The sequence below is a fragment of the Atractosteus spatula genome, chromosome 25 (genome assembly GCF_055471065.1).
Source record: "Atractosteus spatula isolate fAtrSpa1 chromosome 25, fAtrSpa1.hap1, whole genome shotgun sequence".
Taxonomy (NCBI): Eukaryota; Metazoa; Chordata; class Actinopteri; order Semionotiformes; family Lepisosteidae; genus Atractosteus; species Atractosteus spatula.
The window spans coordinates 2,340,301-2,357,952 of record NC_142730.1 but is presented as its reverse complement, the minus strand read 5'-3'; the positions used below and the strand labels follow the sequence as shown (position 1 = coordinate 2,357,952).

Sequence of the window (17,652 nt, the reverse complement as noted above, 5' to 3'; positions counted from 1 at the left end):
GCACTTCCGCCGCCGGCCCATGTGGTGCGGACGCAGCACGTGTGAGCAGGAGAGAGAGAGAGAGACAGCGAGCGCCCGAGTGCGGAGGACGGAGAGCGGAGCGGCGGCACAACTCATCCGATTTCTGCGCCCAGGTCGTTGCAGCGATACATCCCGAGACGCGAACATGAAGCCAGGTAGGCAGATCCGCGATCCCCCGACGCGTTAAAAGCGAAAAAACAAAAAAAAAAGCGACCCGGGAGGTTACAAACACGGAGCTCCGCCGCTCCTGTCCCCCGAGTCTCACCGGGGCCGGAGACGAATCACCCTCCGAAAACAAAACGTGATAAGAAAAGGCAAAAATGTCTTCAAGCGCCGTAAAGACCACCCGGTCCGAGTTTGGTGTCTGTCTTGTTCGGAGGCTCCTATTTTCTTAAGTCGCATTTCGAAGTTAAACCAAGCTGGTTGGTGCAGAAGAGGAGAGTGTCTCGGTGGCGGACGGGGGGGTCGTGGCCTGCGCACGCCGGAGGTTTAGGATCTGTTTTAGGCACATTTTAGTCACTTCCAGGCGATTACTTGACGCGGCGAGCACGATTTAGACGGAATTTCAACAGTTCCCCGATGTTCCTGTTGCCGTGAGCAGCTGGGACGCTAGTTAATGTATTTTTATTGGGCGCAGCGTGCTGGACTAGTTCGTCCCTCAGTTTGGATCCAGCGTTAACTGATGTTTCGGCTTGGATTGCTGTCGGCCCTGTAGCTCTCTCCTGCTCGTGATTTGAGTTCTGGCGTGAATTTCGGAAGGAAGCGGGTGTCTTTTGGCGTTAAGCGAAGCGAAATGCAAAAAAAACAACAACAACACAACGATTGCGATGGCCGTTTTCGTGCGAGGGGATCGTTTTCAGTGCCGCGGCCATGTGCTTGGTGTGGGGAGACGTGGGGTCCTTATGAGAGCGCACAGACCGATTCCTTGCATGCTCGAACTTTTAGAAAAACGTCCGATTTAAACGTACGCTTCCTAGCGATGTTCCAAAGTCTGTGAAACGAAAAGCGTCTTATAGCGCTAATTGTGATCGATTAGGGATCGGAGAGGAGTACAGATTCTAAAAATGACCTCTCCCGGCCTCGGGTCAGTGTCTCGCAGTTGAAAAGTAAGTAATGGGAAGTGAGAGGAGCCCCTCTAGTCCGTCGGCTTAACAGCTAATTGAACCCAGGACCTTCTTCAGCTGCTTTTAATCGGCTTCAGCGACGTGGCTCGGCGGCTTGTTCCACACCCCTACCTCCCTCCGTGTAAAGAAAAGCGTCCGGTTCTCGCTTTTTAAATGCCCTTTCATGTCGGGTTCGTTGGCCCCGCGTGGTTCATGTTTCGCAGCTGCCGACGGTGATGTTGACACTGGCGTGTCTGTCGCGGGCGAGGCGCACGTGTGCCGGTTTAGTCGGGGTGCAGCACCCGCACAGGACCGCAGCTGCACTGTCTCTACCTGGGACTCGGACCCGCAGCCTGTGCGAGTCAGCCGTTGAGTCCGGAGGCCTATTGGAACTCGCCGGTTTGAACTCGCGCTTTGCAGACCATTACAGTGTCCAGTCAAGGAGCGTGTCGGCGGTCTGGGCGATCTGGTCCTGTGTCTAGAAGACAAGTTAGTGAGACAGGAGAAGCTGCCGTCCTGCAGTGTGGTTTGTGGGGGGGGGGGGAGGACTTGTGCAGCTGCACACTTTGGTGTTGCAGTGCGTTTCCTACATCGTAGGAGCAGGACTGGACAGCCCTGCGGACGCACTGACCGGCCCTCTAGGAGCAGGACTGGACAGCCCTGCGGACGCACTGACCGGCCCTGCGGACGCACTGACCGGCCCTCCAGGACTGGACTGGACAGCCCTGCGGACGCACTGAACGGCCCTCCAGGAGCAGGACTGGACAGCCCTGCGGACGCACTGACCGGCCCTGCAGACGCACTGACTGGACAGCCCTGCGGACACACTTGGACAGGCCCTGCGCTGTGTGGTTCTCTCGGGCGGACCCGCCCAGCCAGCGACAGCAGCTCTACGATGGGGCGAGTAACCCCCTCTCCTGTGGTTCTCTCCTGGCAGGCTTCAGTCCGAGAGGCGGGAGGGGAGGATTCGGAGACCGAGGAGGAGGAGGATTCGGAGACCGAGGAGGAGGAGGGTTCGGAGGCCGCGGACGAGGCGGGTTCGGGGACCGAGGCGGTGGCAGGGGGCGTGGCGGCTTCAGAGGCGGCCGAGGTAAGTGTCTCTGCCCCGGGGGGGGGGGTGGGCACACCGCTCGAGTGTCCAGTTAGCGGGGGGCTCGTCCCCTCCAGGATCACAAGGACGGGGACTCTGCAGAGGTCAGGGCGATGAAGAGGCCACTGGGGGTGGTGAGATAGTTGGTGCTGCAGTAACATGCCTCCCTGACGCGCCCCAGTGGCTGCCCCGGGACGTTTTTAAAGAGACCTGCAACACGGGCCTCTGACGGGAATAGTGTGGTTTAGGCAGGACGTTTCTCTGGGACCCCCAGAAAGGCCTTTCGGTTGGTTGTCAGTTTGTAGTTTCCGTGTCCCAGCATCCTCGGCAACAGTGGTTCTCGGACCGGGCGTCTCCTGGTCTGTTGTTCCCACCGAGCCCTTCGTTAAGCTGATTGATTCCGAGAGCGGCCCAGACCGAGCCGGAGGGCGAACGAGCTCTGTCTGGTCAACCAGGGGCTGGCGTTGGTGAAGGACGCCCCGGGCAGGAAGGTCGGGGGGGCAAGAGAAGAGGTTCGAGCAGGGAAGTGGGAAAGGAAATAAATTCGCGGGGCTGTCGGGTGGGGGGAGGAGCCGGACGCCGGGCTCCGGGAATCGGGGCGTGCCGGGCTCCTCCGGGGCGGGAGCCGGCGGGTGCGGTGTTCTGGCGGTTCGGCCCGAGCGCCGCCGGAGGTCTCACTGGGTTTTCTCTCGGCAGGTGGGGGGTTCAGGTCTCCCGGCGGCGAGGGGGGGTTCCGGGGGGGCCGCGGGGGCACCCCTCGGGGCCGAGGAGGAAGAGGGGGCCGCGGCGGCGGCGGCTTCCGGGGCGGCAAGAAGGTGACGGTGGAGCCCCACAGACACGAAGGTAGGGTCTCCCCGAACCGGTGGCGCCGCTCACTGCGAAATGACAGCAGCTGGATTTCAGGCTGGGCAGCATGGTGGACAGCAGTTAGCACTGCCAGTGAACAAGCCAGCTCTAGTGATCTGAAGTGCGTCTGCCAGCGATCGCAATGTCTTTGAGGTATACGATTAAAACACAGTAAGTCCTGCGGCCTGCTAACTTCTCAACGAACCGCCCAGTGCTTCTTAGCAGCCCAGCCAGGTCGTGCACGGATGAATACGTCGTGTAGAAGATGGACTTGTATGTGCACGCAGCGCCGGGGCCCTGGGTTCAGTCCTGGGGGGGCCGTCTGCATGGAGTTTCCTCCCGCCGTCTGAAGGCATATTGATGGGTTCGTTGGCTCCTGTGCCCCGCAGGCGTGTTCATCTGCCGCGGGAAGGAGGACGCCCTGGTGACGAAGAACATGGTGGTGGGGGAGTCCGTCTACGGGGAGAAGAGGATCAATGTGGAGGTAGGTCGCCCGGGCGCCGTCCGGCCCGGCCCCGCCCCCGTCTGTGGTTGCCCGGGCGCCGTCCACCCCGGCCCCGCCCCCGTCTGTGGTTGCCCGGGCGCCGTCCGGCCCGGCCCCGCCCCCGTCTGTGGTTGCCCGGGCGCCGTCCGGCCCGGCCCCGCCCCCGTCTGTGGTTGCCCGGGCGCCGTCCACCCCGGCCGCGCCCCCGTCTGTGGTCGCCCGGGCGCTGCCCAGAGTTGCGCCCTCAGGTGTTGTTGATGAAGACGGGTCTGCAGCAGGAGCCCGGGGTGGTGACTGGGCAGCCCCGCTCTGGGCCCTGGGCTGGTGGGACTGGTGGCTGGATCCTCATGGCCTGTTGGGGTTTTCTTCGCAGGAGGGTGAGACGAAGATCGAGTACAGGGCCTGGAACCCCTTCCGCTCGAAGCTGGCGGCCGCCATCCTGGGAGGCGTGGACCAGATTCACATCCGACCCGGGGCCAAAGTCATGTACCTGGGCGCGGCCTCGGGCACCACCGTCTCCCACGTCTCGGACATCGTCGGACCGGTCAGTGACGCCAGATACTGGCTTATCTTTGCCACAGGAGCGGTTACAAATGAGAGTGGGCCACTTAACCGTTTCAGCCTATCCAGCTAGCCAGCAATCCAGCTCCGCAAGATGGCTGGGCAGCACGTTCCATGCTCCCACAAGCCTTTGTGTAAAGGAGTGGTATTTAACCCTCTTCGTTTGTCATCTGCAACCTTGACTGGTGTGCTAACTGTATGAGGAACAAGACAATTGATGTGAACCAGGCAGAGCAGTGTTCCTAATTCTGTGGCACTCCACAGATGACCTTATCCCCAGTCCGAGCATTTACATCTTCCCCGTTCCTGAAAAAAGCTTGACGCCTTCGCAGTATTCCATTGTTCTCTTAGCCCTTTCTAATATGGTTTGTAACCTGTGCTTACAGCTCATCATACTGATTTTCTTTTAAGTGGGCGTTCTTTTGTTGCATGCCTATTCTGAGCAGTCTTCAGTTTTTTTGGGGAAAGGAAGTCTTACACCCGGAAACAAAAGTGAAGGAGTGGGGCTGTTGTTTTAAGCCTCTCACCTACCGTCTCTGGGGCACCCCCTTGAATAAACACCCCCACCCCCCTTTGCGCAGGAGGGGCTGGTCTATGCTGTGGAGTTCTCTCACCGCTCTGGAAGAGACCTGCTCAGCGTGGCCAAGAAGAGGACCAACATCATCCCCATCATCGAGGACGCCCGCCACCCACACAAGTACAGGATGCTCGTGGGTAAGAGACGCTCGCAGCTCGGGGTGACGGTCTTCATCTCTGGTCTCGCGTCGCACGGCGCTTAGCTTAGAGGTGGCCCCGGGCCCTTCCTGACCCCCCCCCGCGGTCTCTCCCCCCCGTGAGCAGGCATGGTGGACGTGATCTTCGCCGACGTGGCCCAGCCTGATCAGACGCGTATCGTGGCCCTGAACGCGCACAACTTCCTGAAGAACGGCGGCCACTTCGTCATCTCCATCAAGGTGCTTCATCGGCGTGGGCTTGTGGGAAGGGGGCGGGAGGATAAACTCGGATAAAGACGAGTGATCCTAGGGGACGGGGGGGTCCAAAGGCTAGACAGGTGGGGTTGTGACGCGCAGCTGCCAGCTGGATGCAGGACGAATCACTGGGAGGAGCAGTCCGCTCCATACAAATGCGGGGACTTCCAGGGAAGGCGTTATGGACCTGCTTCCTTCTTGATTGTATAGTTCGGTGTTCAAGAGAGGGGGGCGGGCTGTAACTCCGATAGAGCCACAGGTGGAGTGGGCAGCTGGCGGTACTGCTGTTCCTCTCTCACGCCGGCACGCTCGACTGCGGGCGTGCCCTAGCTGTCGTAGCTGCAGAAGGGTCACGGGTTCGAGTTGTGAGCCCCCGCGGACTACATGCAAGAGGGCTGTGCTCTGTGGTGGGTCCTTTCTTTGTTTCTGCGGCGCGGGGGCTGGGGGGAGGCGTAGGTGGCAGTGCGCCGTCACATCCTCGGTGCGCTCTCCCTCCTCCCCCGCAGGCGAACTGCATCGACTCCACGGCGGCGCCGGAGGCGGTCTTCGCCTCGGAGGTGAAGAAGATGACCCAGGAGAACATGAAGCCGCAGGAGCAGCTGACGCTGGAGCCGTACGAGAGGGACCACGCCGTCGTCGTGGGCGTCTACAGGTGGGCTGCGCTCGTCCGGCCCGCTCGCGGTCGCTTTGCGATCCGTTCAGAGCTGTATCGTTACTGACATCCGGTTCCGTCTCTCTTTTTGTTTTTTCAGACCACCCCCAAAGCAGAAGAAATAAGCTTGTGCTGGAGTGGAACTCTCAGCTGGCACGAGGCACTGGCACCTCCCCTTTCCCCTTCTCCACCACCTTAAAAAACAGCTGCCAGTGTAGCCTCTCAGGCGGGGTTGGCAGCAGTGACAGCGCCTCTCACTGGCCACGGAGTGAACTGCGCTGTCTGCCCCTTCCCTGACCTCCCTGCTTGTTCAATTGCTTCCTGTCCGTTCCGAAAGGGGAGAAGGCGCCCGAACTCGTGAACTGTTTTGATCCGGACTGGTGGCGGGGCGGAGAAACCCTGGATCTGGATTCTGGTTGTGAATGTTTCACCGGAAGACGTGCCTGGAAACGTTACCCCCCCAGATCTTTCTTCCACCCCACCCCCTTTCCCCCACCACACCTCTTTCTTTTTGTTTGTAGTTTTGTACGCAGATGAATTACATCTATGGAAAAGTGCGAAAATGTCATTTTGGGTTTTTTCTTGACAAGTAGTCGCATGCTGGGTGATGCTGTGGAGCGTCTGCTCAGGCAGTGGGCAGCCTATGTCCTGTGTTGTGTATGTTTTGTGAATGGCGTGTTGTACCCGTCTCACAGTGGTTTCAGGGGCAGGGAAGTGGGACTGTGTGGGGGTTTTAAAAGTGCCTCCTGCTCTGCTACTGCTGTGACTTGGCTGGTTAAGACATCATCACAAAGCTGTAACAATATTGCTTTTTTTATTAAAATGACTGAAGTAAGCATTTTGATGTTGGTTATTGGGGGGGGGGCTTCAATGTCTTTTATTACTTTATCCTGACTGTCTTTCAACAGGTTTCCAGTAGACTGACTCTTCTGAATTACCGGTTGTACATCAGTGAAACTTTTAATTGTGCATCGCTGCCACTAGCTAGTCTGCTCTTGGCCTGTCAAAGCCAAGAGTGCACAAAAGAAACCTGACAAACATGCCAGTGTCTGTGCCAGTCGTGTTTCATTCTTTTTTTCATGGCTTCAACAAGGCAATCTCCAGTAAAGGGGTGCTATGAGCTGGGACTAAAGCCATTCCATGGGATTTATTTTATTTCTTGATGGAGAAGTTTTTGCTGGAATAACCAGGGACACAGCACAAGGCACTGAGTGCAGGTTCCCGTGATCCGCCCCCCTCTCCAGGGGGTGCGTAGCTGATTGGAGGAGAGTCGTGTCTTTCACTGACAGCACCGCCCACCTACAGCCTCCTGGGAGGTCATGGGGGGTTGCTGAAGGAGCAACCTCCCCTGGGCAGCGCTCAGCCAATCGTGTGCCGCCACAGGAGGGATCCCAGCCACGGTCGGCTAGCGCCACATCAGAGTCTCAACTCCAGGATTGTAAACTTAAATCTGCCCTCCCCTGTCGTGCAAGCAAAAGCTAGATGAGATCCCCCACATTGATTTTATTACTAGTTAACAAAGGGTCAGGATGTGCAGAACACCCTCATCTGTGTGAAATACATGTACCGAGATTCAAATAGTCAACAAATTCCAGAGGCTCAGTAATTCATTTAATCTACAGCAGGAGACAAAAAAATGAGCCTTTCAAAATGGAATCTACAAAGGACCCTTGTGCTTATTTTTTGAGCAATAAGTCTAGATTGGGGCCAGTAGCTCTATAGTGTCCGAGGGTGGTACATACTATACACCCTTCTTGATCTGATGAACATCGCAATAAAGCTCTAGGGACTACAGCAACCAGTTTGGTTAGTTGCAAGATCAGAGATGGTCAACTGGACCTTCAGCTCCAAGAGCATCATTGAAGCAAGAGCTGACTGCGGTTCAGTAGAACAGGAAGGCTGAGCAGCCATTGAGAGGGCAGTACCTTCCTGGACGGCTTCTTCTGGAAGAGGAAGGCATCAATCGTGAAGCGGAGCACATCCTTCTGCTTGGAGGGGACAAACCTGGACAGGAGCTGGGAGTGCTGCTGTGGTTTCTCCATCAATTAACACGAGTGGACACAGCCTTTGCATTAGAAACAGCTGTCCTGTAAGTATATAATCTGCAATTATTTAAATTAATCTTTGATCTCCATGCTAGGGGGTACTCTCCCTGCACTCAAAACACACCAAGGCCTAATGATAACCCTCACAGCAGGTTTTAAGTCAAAGACCAATTCAAAACTCCCTGTAGACAACCTTCAAAAATTGAACAGGAAGGCAGTAGTAGTGTCCAAATGTAGGAGAGGTGTGGAGACAGTTGGAGGTCATTGGTTTGTTCTGTGAATTAAAGTAGAAAAATCTACCTCTGCAAGTGATCTAGACAATGAAACATGTCAGTGCTGATCCGTAGAACCTGCTGGGAGTCTGGGGCTGTGGATTCAGTCTTACCAGAAATGTAAAGAAATTGCATGCTATAATTTAAGAATTAATTGATCTGAGGAAAGGATGCATTTTAGGAATTGTACATTGACCCTTTACACAACCTTCTAGATAAGCTAACACTGCATCTGTTATTAGGAGAACAGCCCTATTGAGGGCTACTATTAACCTAAAACACAGGAAAACAATAATTCAAGAAGATAACAGAGCTATACACAAAAGTACGTTTTAGAACAATTAAGGCAGTAGGACATAATACAGTTGAAAGAAAAGAACAACCAAAGGAGTTTTTCCCACTTTTATTCATCCGTTGCCATTACAAGGGGAGTGGAGGCAGGAGAGTCACAAGGGCCAGGCTGGAGCCTTCATTCAGGCACCTGGGGAGGAAGAAGGAGAACAATCCAGCCACACTGCAGGACACCACCCCTACAGGAGCTCCTCCTGCCAGACCCTACCTCTCCGCCCGCCATAACCTCCAAACTCCTCTGCTCCCTCCACATCCCCACTGGTGCTCCCAGCATCTTGTCCTGCAGTATCACTGTATCCTGGAGCCCCATCAGCACCTTCACCGGAGCCCTGAGGGTCTCCCTCCTCATCCTCAGTCCAGTCACCTTCCACACCCAGAGGACCCTCTACTGGTGCCACAGCCACCCGACTGCTGGTCACCCGGCTCCTGGTACCTGTGGACAAGCAGCACCCAGCAGTGAGGGACCTGCTACAGCTGGAGACCCACAGGGATGCTACTCATCTCAACAGCCCCTTTGCCCAGGATGGGATCATTCCTCACAGTTGTCTCTTGGGCAGAGATGTATCCACAAGGGACAGAGAACCAGACCCACCTTCATTCCGGCTGCCAGCACACCTGGACTCACAGCAGGCACAGACCTCATGGTCACCATACAGCTCCTCCCACCTGGAGGAGAGGAGGACAGGTGAGGCCTCCACCTGGCATGTCCCAGAGCACCCTCAGCAGGCTCCTTGCAGAAGTACCTCTTAGCCTCCCTGTTGTAGGTGCAGGACTTGGTCCCTGGGGTTGCTTTAGCAGGAGCCACAGCCATGACACAGTGCATGTACAGCTCAGTCACTTCATGCTGCAAGAGGGAAGGTCACAGCATTCAGGGATCAAGGCCAACACAGCCACAGAGAAGGACCTTCTGCCAGCAGTGAAGTCAAGCTGGCAGCTCTAGGCACTACAGCCGCCACAGTCTGGTTCACATCTAGATCATGGAAGGAAAAGCAGACCGTGGATCAGTAGAGCAGGAAGGCTGAGCAGCACCTTCCTGGACGGCTTCTTCTGGAAGAGGAAGGCATCAATCGTGAAGCGGAGCACATCCTTCTGCTTGGAGGGGACAAACCTGGACAGGCAGCCGTCTGCCTTGCTGTCCACCATGCACCTGGGGACAAGGACAAGGATGAACCCCTGCAGGCTCTCAGGGCTCCTGCCCACCTCCCCTCCCAGAAGGGGCCGTACCCCAAGTTGTCAATCACAGGGAAACGGGGCTGGGAGTGCTGCTCTGGTTTCTCCGTCACGTAACACGAGTGGACGTACAGCCTCTGCTCCGCTGTGGCAAAGTAGGCAGTGGCCTGGAAGTACATGGGCTGACCCAGGAAGTACTCGTCCTTGGGAGAGAGCCGGACCCAGCGGGCTGGAAAGAGAGGCAGCATTACACCTGCACACAGCGCCCCCTGCAGGCAGGAGGAGCCACTCGCTGAAGGAGCTTACAGTTGGTGGTGAGCAGGACAAAGCTGTGCTTGTTCTTCAGGTCCTTGAAGAAGGTCCTTCTCCTGGCCCAGGTGGGGACGTAGCCCACCTTGTAGGAGTAGTGGAACCTGCAGGACAGAGGGCATGAGGGGCTTCTGGACACGTCCCCAGCGGCTCCTCAGCTGCAGCAGAGCCCTGCCTACCTGTTGTAGGAGCACTTGACCGGCACAGAGAAGGGAATGAAGCGATGCACAGGCGCACTGGAGGAGGGCGGGGCGTAGCCCAGAGTGTTGGAGTACACCAGGCGGCCCTGGACAACCTGCAGGGTCACCGAGGAAGGGATATTCCCAGGAAAGGCAGCCCCCACACTAGCCCTACACTGCCTGTAGACGAAGCCCCGCTTACCGATCGCTCGGTGCCGCACTCGTGAAGCCCGTAGATGAAGTAGAAGGAGCTGCGTGTGGTTCGGCTGACGCTGCAGTTGCCCAAGGTCACCTCCGATGGCCGACAGCTGAAGCCGAACAGGAGCCGACTGACCCTCACGTACATCCTGCTGGAGTCGCACCACACGGCCACTCCTCGGGTGCCCCCGATGGGCGGGCGAGCCGGCTGCCGCCCTCGCTGGGGAGGGAACAGGACGCTCTTGATGTCGGCGGGTAAGGGCCGGCTGCCGGCTTCGGGCTTCATCTTCTCCTTGGCGAAGTAGGGCGTGTGCGCGTCTCTGGACACGGGGAGGCGGCGGTAGTCGGGAGCCGAGGACTGCGAGTCGTTCTCGCTCGCAGACAGGTCTTCGGAGGGCGCATCTGCGAGGCTCAAGTCCTCCGACTGGGCTGCATCTTCGGGAGCCGGGAAGTCGGCCTGGAGCGCTAATTCCCCGGAGTCCCAGCCAGCCGGCCCGGCGGAGATCAGTGCGGGGAGCCCGGCCCCTGCGCACAGGCACAGCACGAAGAGAAACGAGCGCATCGCTAAATTAACTTCCCTTGGTAACTGGCTGTGTCCCGCTGAGCTGCTACAGGAGTAAGACCAGTAAACCACCAGGCTGTGTTCAAGCCAGAGAGCATGAAGTGTGAACGCGGTGACTTGGTTTTTATACTGGCAGGACCTGCTACCCCACACCTGGTCACACTACCGCTCAATCAACGCAATCAATTAAGCGATATTGTTAACTCCTTCTCATCGCCTTCGTTAACCAGTCTAAAATGCTTTGTCATGACTTGTATAGGCAGACGACTTTATAAAATACTAGGTTCATTTTTGTGTAGAAAGAGATTAAACGATGTTCTTTACTTTTCAGTATTTTGTTATTTTTGATTCAAACTTTCATCAGGTATTGTCTTGTATAGATATTTAGATCGGGATGCGATGGAACAGGTTGATATCCTTGAAGCTGAGGGAATACCTGAGAGCAGAGAAAGAAGGGTTGTCTTGAAAATACGGTATCTGTCTTTTAAAGGAAACCCCTCAACTTTAAAATCGAATTATGTTTAGTTTCATTTTTGGGTTGGCTAAGACAACAACTCAGACATTATTTTGGCGTTTTTTTCTTCGAGAACGTGTGTTATAGGGATTCGGGTAGGTTTTTAGGACTCTTAAGCTCTTCCTCACTGCGTCCTGCAGAGTCGCACACATTGCGATCTGTTTCTCTCATTGCGATTAGTTTTCTCTCAAGGGAGAGACTTCAAAACCAAGAGCGGCGTCCTGTTTGCTAAACTGAGACTTAACTGTAAAACCAATGGCTTCTGGCTTCTTTAAGCTGATGGATTTCAATAACAGTTTGCGTTCAAGGTGTCATCCTGCAGTGCGGCTCTGTTTCCGTTCACAGTAATGCAGTTTGCAAGCACGCCATTGCGGAGAGGGGAATCGATGGAGGTGTCCCAGCGGGAGAAGCCTGCCGGACGTGCGGGTTCTCTCTCTTCAGTTCACCGGGAGGAACCCGCAGCCGCGCGAATTCCCAGCGTCCCGGAAAAGTGGGGATGTCGCAGCCTTCATTACATTAGCCACGTGGCTTGTTAAGGTGAAGGGCTCCCACACCCCAGAGCCCGGGAACCCCGACACTAGCCGGTCCCGAGCGCTCAGTTGCACCCCTGAACCCCCGGCGAGACCGGGGCTCTTTCCCCGCGGTCAGGTCCTGAGCGCGCAGGAGGTCCGGGAGCCTTGAGCGGCTGTAATTTCTCCCCAAGGAGAATCTCATCCCGCTAATCGAGCTCAGCCTTTGTCTCGTCATTCATCTACCGCCCCCCCACCCCCCACCTGTGGCAGACTCCCTCTGATTTTACTGTCGCGAAAAAGAAAGCTTTCTAGCGCCGCGCCCGCCAGATCGCACTGCCCGACGCGTCCAAAAAACCCTTTCCCCGTCGCCTCGACTTTCGTGGGATTTTTTTTATTAGCGTTCTGTTTTCTGCTCCACCCAAGCGGATTGTAGTGCCCGTGCAGGCCCGTTCTCCCTGTCCGGTCCGGAGCAGGGGCAGGGGTCTCCTCTCCTCGTCCGCCGGAGAAGGCGGCGCAGCTTCAGACGTTCCGCGAACAACCACTAGGGGTCGCCAGACACGCCCTGCTGCAGCCCGGAGCGTTTTCACCGAGGAGGCTCTTCCGTCGGCTGGAGCGTGAACCACCTGCCGTGGCTTCTATGAATGTTTTAAAAAGGAAAAAAAGATAATTAAACGGCGTTATCAATTTCCTTCCAAAAGCGGTAATTTATTCCAACAATATGTATTTGTGTCTTCAGTGACGGGCAGCGCGGCGTGTCTATTTGCCGTGTATCATCCGGCTGGAGCTGGGGCCGGCTCTGCGCTCGATCCTGCGAGAGGCGAAACCTCAGCAGACGGGGGAAGAAGTTGATTGCGGAGATCACCGTTTTTTTTCTCACAGTAAAAAAAAAAAAATACTCTCAAAAGAATTTTAAATCGCGTTGACCGTGGAAAGGGTGGCCTGCCCTCAGGAAAATTGTTGGGAGTTGACGGGAAAAGCGTCATTTGAAAGGCGCTTAACCCGACGCGGGTTTCGACAGACTCCGCTCCGTCAGCCGGCGCCTGCATATTCAGGGAGATGATAATAATAATAATAATAATAATAATAATCGCTTACACTTATATAGCGCTTTTCTGGACACTCCACTCAAAGCGCTTTACAGGTAATGGGGCTCCCCTCCACTACCATCAGTGTGTACCCACTCCTGATACACGCGAGAGGAAGGCCGGCTGTAAACATACAGACAAACCACTATGTCTGGTCGATAAAATGTTTGAGGCTTCGGTCGCGTCTGTTTTTCTCGGGTTTAGCCATTTTTTTCGACATGCCCTTTCCTCGCTGTTACAGCTGGGGCTCACACCTGCTGGACGGAGCCAGTGGAGCGCCAGCAGGCATGACCTGACCTTGACACCAGCTCCAGGCCTGATGACCAGGCAGTGTTTTGGGCTTGGGTGGCACAGCGGTGCAGGGGGGTCAGCATTCCTGCCTCACATCGCTGGGGGCCTGGGTTCAACGCCCGGGTGCTGTCTGTGCGGAGTCTGCATGTTCACGTGCTGGGAAGAGTGGCTCGAGTGCGAGCGTGTCTGTAGCTGCCCTGTGATGGGTTGGTGTCCTGTCCAGGCTGTACCCCACCATGTGCCCACTGCTTGCCAGGACAGGCTCCAGCACCCCTGCGGTCCCGGATTGGAAGAAGGGGTTAGAAAATGGGTGGATGTTTTAGTTTTTGTTCCAAACGAGCATTGAATCTCCAGTACAAATGGATAACTAACATATCCGCTTGTTTAGACGTGTTCGTAACTCCTGGGTATCACAGACCCCCTGACATCACGGTTACAGTTCTTCACTTTGGGCACGCAGCTTCTCCACAGCTCCCTGACCCTCAGTTCTCCCCAGGCAGCTCCTCCGAGCTGATCCGTTCGTGATGAACTGACACTGGGGGGAGTGAGGGCGTCAGATACACCCACAGCGAGCGGCGAGCTCTGTGCCAAGGAGTCGTGCTTCTTGGACGAGGGCAGTTCTGAAATTCAGAAGCTGGTTAGGGCATTGATCGATATGCCATATTTCATCCGAGGCCCAGAACAGAACTGTGAAATCAGCGAGCCTGGGATGAGGAGCTCTGCAGGAGCAGGAGGCGGGAGATGGTGATCTCCAGGAGCAGGGCTACACTAGTAATGCACATGGTCATTTTTAGTCACTGAGGAGCCTCACAGTCCCCAAATGAGTGGGCTGGGGATCACTGTCCACATTCGGGACGAGACAGCAGTACTTCCTGCGCTTGTTCCTAACTGCACAGGAAACTCAGCCTCAGCTTTTATGGGTAACTGCGTGCTTACAGGATTTCCTCCAGTTGTGCTGGGCAACAGGTTATTTGTGCACATGTGGTGAGCAGTTCAGCTCCCAGTGAACAGTTTCTTTCCCGTTGCTAGAATACCTGCGCTCCCGGCCGCGATTCTCCGATCTGGCCCAGCAGATCGCTTCCCGACCTTCCAGAGGGGAAGAGCCGGTTTTAGCCCCTAGCCTGTCCCGCGAGTGCCCAGCAGCCGTGAGAGTACACGCAGGAAATGTTCTACAAAAACCCTCTCCAGTTCTCCAGGCACCCGCCCCCTCGCACTTCACTCATTTGTGAAGACATTCAGGTGAGCTCAGTGCTCTAGACAGCAGCAGTCCAATTTTAGGGGCCAGTATGTCGGTGCCGAGGGTAGCAGCTCTGGGATCCTGGGTTGAGTTCTGGACCTGGGGTGCTGTCTGTGTGGAGCTTGCATGTTGTCAGCCAGGTGCTCCAGTTTCCTTCCATAGTCCAGAGCTGCACTGGTAGGTTCATAGGCGTCTGCTGAGTGTGAGAGTGCGTGTCTGCCCTGGATGAATTGGCACCCCATCCAGGGTGTACCCCGCCCTGTGCCCGTGGCTTGCCTGGACTCCCACTCCCATGTGACCCTGAACTGGAAGAAGTGGTTAGAAAACAGAAGGCAAGGGAGCAAACATGTTTTGGTAGAGTTGGTAGACTTCAAATTACTTACGCCAGCCCAGAGCCCCCGCGTTCAAACGCCTTCAGACTGAACCCGACTGTCGTTCAGGAGTTGAACCAAGCCCGGTCAGTGGGCTGGGACACCCTGCGCTGAAGGAGGCCGGGAGTTAGGACTGTCAGGCCACACGGACGGCCTGCTGCAGTCCCTGATCCACTGGTCCCCAACACGGTGACCTGGATTATCCACCATCTACTGGCACTGCTGGTATATATCTCTCTCGTGTCAGAAGCTTGAGATTTGGGGTTTTTGAAGACACCCAAACGCACTGAAGCGGGGGCGCGGTGGCACGTGTGAGCCAAGGGCTGTGGACCTGGGGCCACAGTGATGTCAGGGGGCTCCAGCCAACCCTGTGGCAGATGGGCACCAGAAGGGAGGCAGAAGGGGTCACCAGCAAGGCAGGGTCCCTCAGCTCACCTAGGGCTGCACCCCCAGAGATAAACCACAGGCTGAGCGACACAAGGATCTGGTTAGAAACATCAGTCCTCCTAGAATCCTGCCTCCTAAGGTCCGAGTGAAGGCACACCACTGAGCGACTCTAGGGGAGGATCAAAGACAAGCATCAAAGGCTGCAGAACCAAAACGAAGAGCTGAGAATGTGCATTAACAACACTGGTGAGGATTTACAAATTGAGGGACAGATTAGTTAGGATCCATTTTAAGTTGTGACCCATTTCGCTCAAGGGACACAAAAACGCAACTACAACGCTCTGTCCTCGTGCCACCACAGAAAACACGCAGATGGGGTGATAAACTAGCTGTGCACAGCAACACACAAGGGTGGGACTGCACAGGAGACAAAATTAAGATGAAAGTGTAGACTGGGATAGGTAATGTCCCGTTCAGCCAATTGTGAACTAAGTTAGATGAAGAGGTGAGTTAGAGTCAACACCCACAGGCACACTGGCCCTCTAGGAGCAGGACTGCCCAGCCCTGCTGAAGGGGAAAAACTGGGGAAACACCTTCTTCCCCCCCATCACTGCACTGGTGTAAATATAAACCAATACCCCATTTACAAATGATGAGATGTCAAAAAAAATATAAACAGCTGTGTGCAGGATCACTCTGTAACACTGACTTTCATTGAGACAATGCAGACTTGGGCAGCTGGACACCGAGCGTTCTCCAGTTGTCTCTCGGCTCACAGGCACATCTGGAGGAGTGGAGGATCCCGAGGAGCATCACTGGCGGCGTCCCAGTACCCCGGGCACAGTGAACTGTGAACCCAGCTTCAACAAAACCCCATTTCACCCTTCCAGCAATAAAACACGTTTCTACCACAGGCAGAGCATCAACACACTGCTTACAGGAACATCCTTCTGCTCAAGACGAGAAACGAAGAGCATCGACTCTCGACCCCTTCCTCTGCCCTGTGCGTCCGGACTGGCGGTTTCCGTTTCACCCAAACTCGTTAATTGAAAGAAGCCCAACCACCCACGTTGCCTCTTGTAGGGAGCAGGGTCAGTGGGGCCTGCGGGCCCACGGCAAGCGCACTAGGGGTTCCTGCTCACATACAGCAGCCCCCCGCGACCCTTCCGACGCCCGACACGGAGCGGACCGGACCGCTCAGCGACCGGAGGCTGGCTGCTGCCAGGATGAGCCAGAGCAGAGGAAACGAAGACCTGCTCTTCTGCACCATCACTCCCCACCCCCTCCCTTTAAAAAAAACAACAGGCACAACAGGCTTTTTTCCATTTTTTTTTGTTAAATAGTAATAAATACATGAGATGCAGTGGTTCTTTTTTCTTCTGAAGCAGGAGGGTTAAAAAGTTTATCTCTTTTATTTATTTGTCTGTTTTGTTTAGCAGCAATCCGGACACGGTTGAGAGTGGAGTTAGCAGCCTAGAAAGAAACGAAGAGGGTGTGGGGGTGGTTTTGTCGTCGTTCCCCCCTCCCCCCCCCCCCCGATATTTCTCTTTTCCCAGATGGGAAGTGGCAACGCTTGCCGAGCGCTGGGGGGTGGGGGGGGACGAAAGAGAGGAAGCGATTCTGGGGGGCGCGTCGCCTGGAGAAAGGGGGTGATGGAGAGGGGGTCAGCGAACTTCGGAAGCCACCCCAACCGAGCACAGACGGGGAGAGGGGGAGAGGAAGAGTGAGCGAGATTTGGCTTGATGCATCCCGAGTTTGTCCGATCCGCGTCCGTCTTCGTCCCGGCGCTGGCGGCCCTGTCCTGTCTGGAGGGAGCAGCTGGGTGTTTCTCCGGGCCCAAGTTTCTACCCCCTGCACAGTGGCGCGCGGCGGCCTCCCCTGGACAGCCGTTCTGCTGGAAACAAGCCAGCGGGCAGCGAGAAGTCCGGAGAAAGAAAATAAAACGCTAAAACAAGGGGAGGAAGAAAATTCTGGCTTCCTTTGTTGTAGGTGCCCCTCCGAAAAATAAGAACAATAAAAAAAACAAAAACCCACTGCAATTTCTCCTCCTTTTCGTACACTCAGGTCATGCCCTCATGTAGTGATTATTAATAAATTAATAATTTACAATTAAACACCTAGACTTCAGAAACAAAACCAAACAGCCCGGCGGTCTGCGGCGCCCCGGCCTGCGCCGTCCCGACACGCCGCGCCCTGAAGTCGCCCGGCGCCAAAACCAAAGTTAAAATAAAAATCGTAAGAGAACTAAAACCCCTTCTCCCGCCCAGTCTCCTCCAGCCGGCCTCTCCCCCCCTCCAAAACACCCAAAGAAAAGAAACGATCCGGACCCCCGGTCCTGCCCCGCCCCGCCCCCCCATGCACAACAAGATCGTCCGTCCAGCTCTCCGGTCTGTCCGCACGGTGCGGCGGTGTGTGTGTGTGTGTGTGTGTGTGTGTTTAAAATC

General features: G+C 55.8%; 2 protein-coding genes across 2 annotated transcripts; one reads left to right on the top strand and one right to left on the bottom strand.

Moving 5' to 3' along the window:
• Window positions 1-47: 47 nt before the first annotated feature.
• fbl (fibrillarin rRNA 2'-O-methyltransferase) lies at window positions 48-6,563 on the top strand. Its single transcript, XM_088905401.1, has 9 exons — window positions 48-176; window positions 2,062-2,214; window positions 2,911-3,057; window positions 3,450-3,544; window positions 3,918-4,088; window positions 4,687-4,819; window positions 4,946-5,058; window positions 5,580-5,725; window positions 5,826-6,563. The coding sequence occupies exons 1-9, from the start codon at window positions 167-169 to the stop codon at window positions 5,848-5,850; spliced, it is 993 nt and encodes a 330-aa protein (XP_088761527.1). The 5' UTR covers window positions 48-166; the 3' UTR covers window positions 5,851-6,563.
• Window positions 6,564-8,572: 2,009 nt separating this feature from the next.
• LOC148815036 (zona pellucida sperm-binding protein 3-like) lies at window positions 8,573-17,638 on the bottom strand. Its single transcript, XM_088905395.1, has 9 exons — window positions 10,254-17,638; window positions 10,052-10,167; window positions 9,870-9,976; window positions 9,618-9,792; window positions 9,423-9,540; window positions 9,137-9,237; window positions 8,986-9,059; window positions 8,710-8,826; window positions 8,573-8,667 (listed from the first exon to the last, which is right to left on the bottom strand). Exons 1-9 carry the CDS (start codon window positions 10,809-10,811, stop codon window positions 8,573-8,575), a joined length of 1,461 nt encoding a protein of 486 aa, XP_088761521.1. The 5' UTR covers window positions 10,812-17,638.
• Between the last annotated feature and the right edge of the window lie 14 nt (window positions 17,639-17,652).

What these genes read in the sequence shown, in the direction of transcription:
- fbl (XM_088905401.1), top strand. An exon ending in CAAGTACAGGATGCTCGTGG is followed by an intron (nt 4,820 to 4,945) that starts GTAAGAGACGCT and finishes CCCCGTGAGCAG; the next exon opens with GCATGGTGGACGTGATCTTC. An exon ending in GTCGTCGTGGGCGTCTACAG is followed by an intron (nt 5,726 to 5,825) that starts GTGGGCTGCGCT and finishes TTGTTTTTTCAG; the next exon opens with ACCACCCCCAAAGCAGAAGA.
- LOC148815036 (XM_088905395.1), bottom strand. Translation starts at nt 10,811, where the DNA reads ATGCGCTCGTTTCTCTTCGTGCTGTGCCTGTGCGCAGGGGCCGGGCTC. An exon ending in GTCAAGTGCTCCTACAACAG is followed by an intron (nt 9,977 to 10,051) that starts GTAGGCAGGGCT and finishes TCTGTCCTGCAG; the next exon opens with GTTCCACTACTCCTACAAGG. An exon ending in TACAACAGGGAGGCTAAGAG is followed by an intron (nt 9,060 to 9,136) that starts GTACTTCTGCAA and finishes CCTCTCCTCCAG; the next exon opens with GTGGGAGGAGCTGTATGGTG.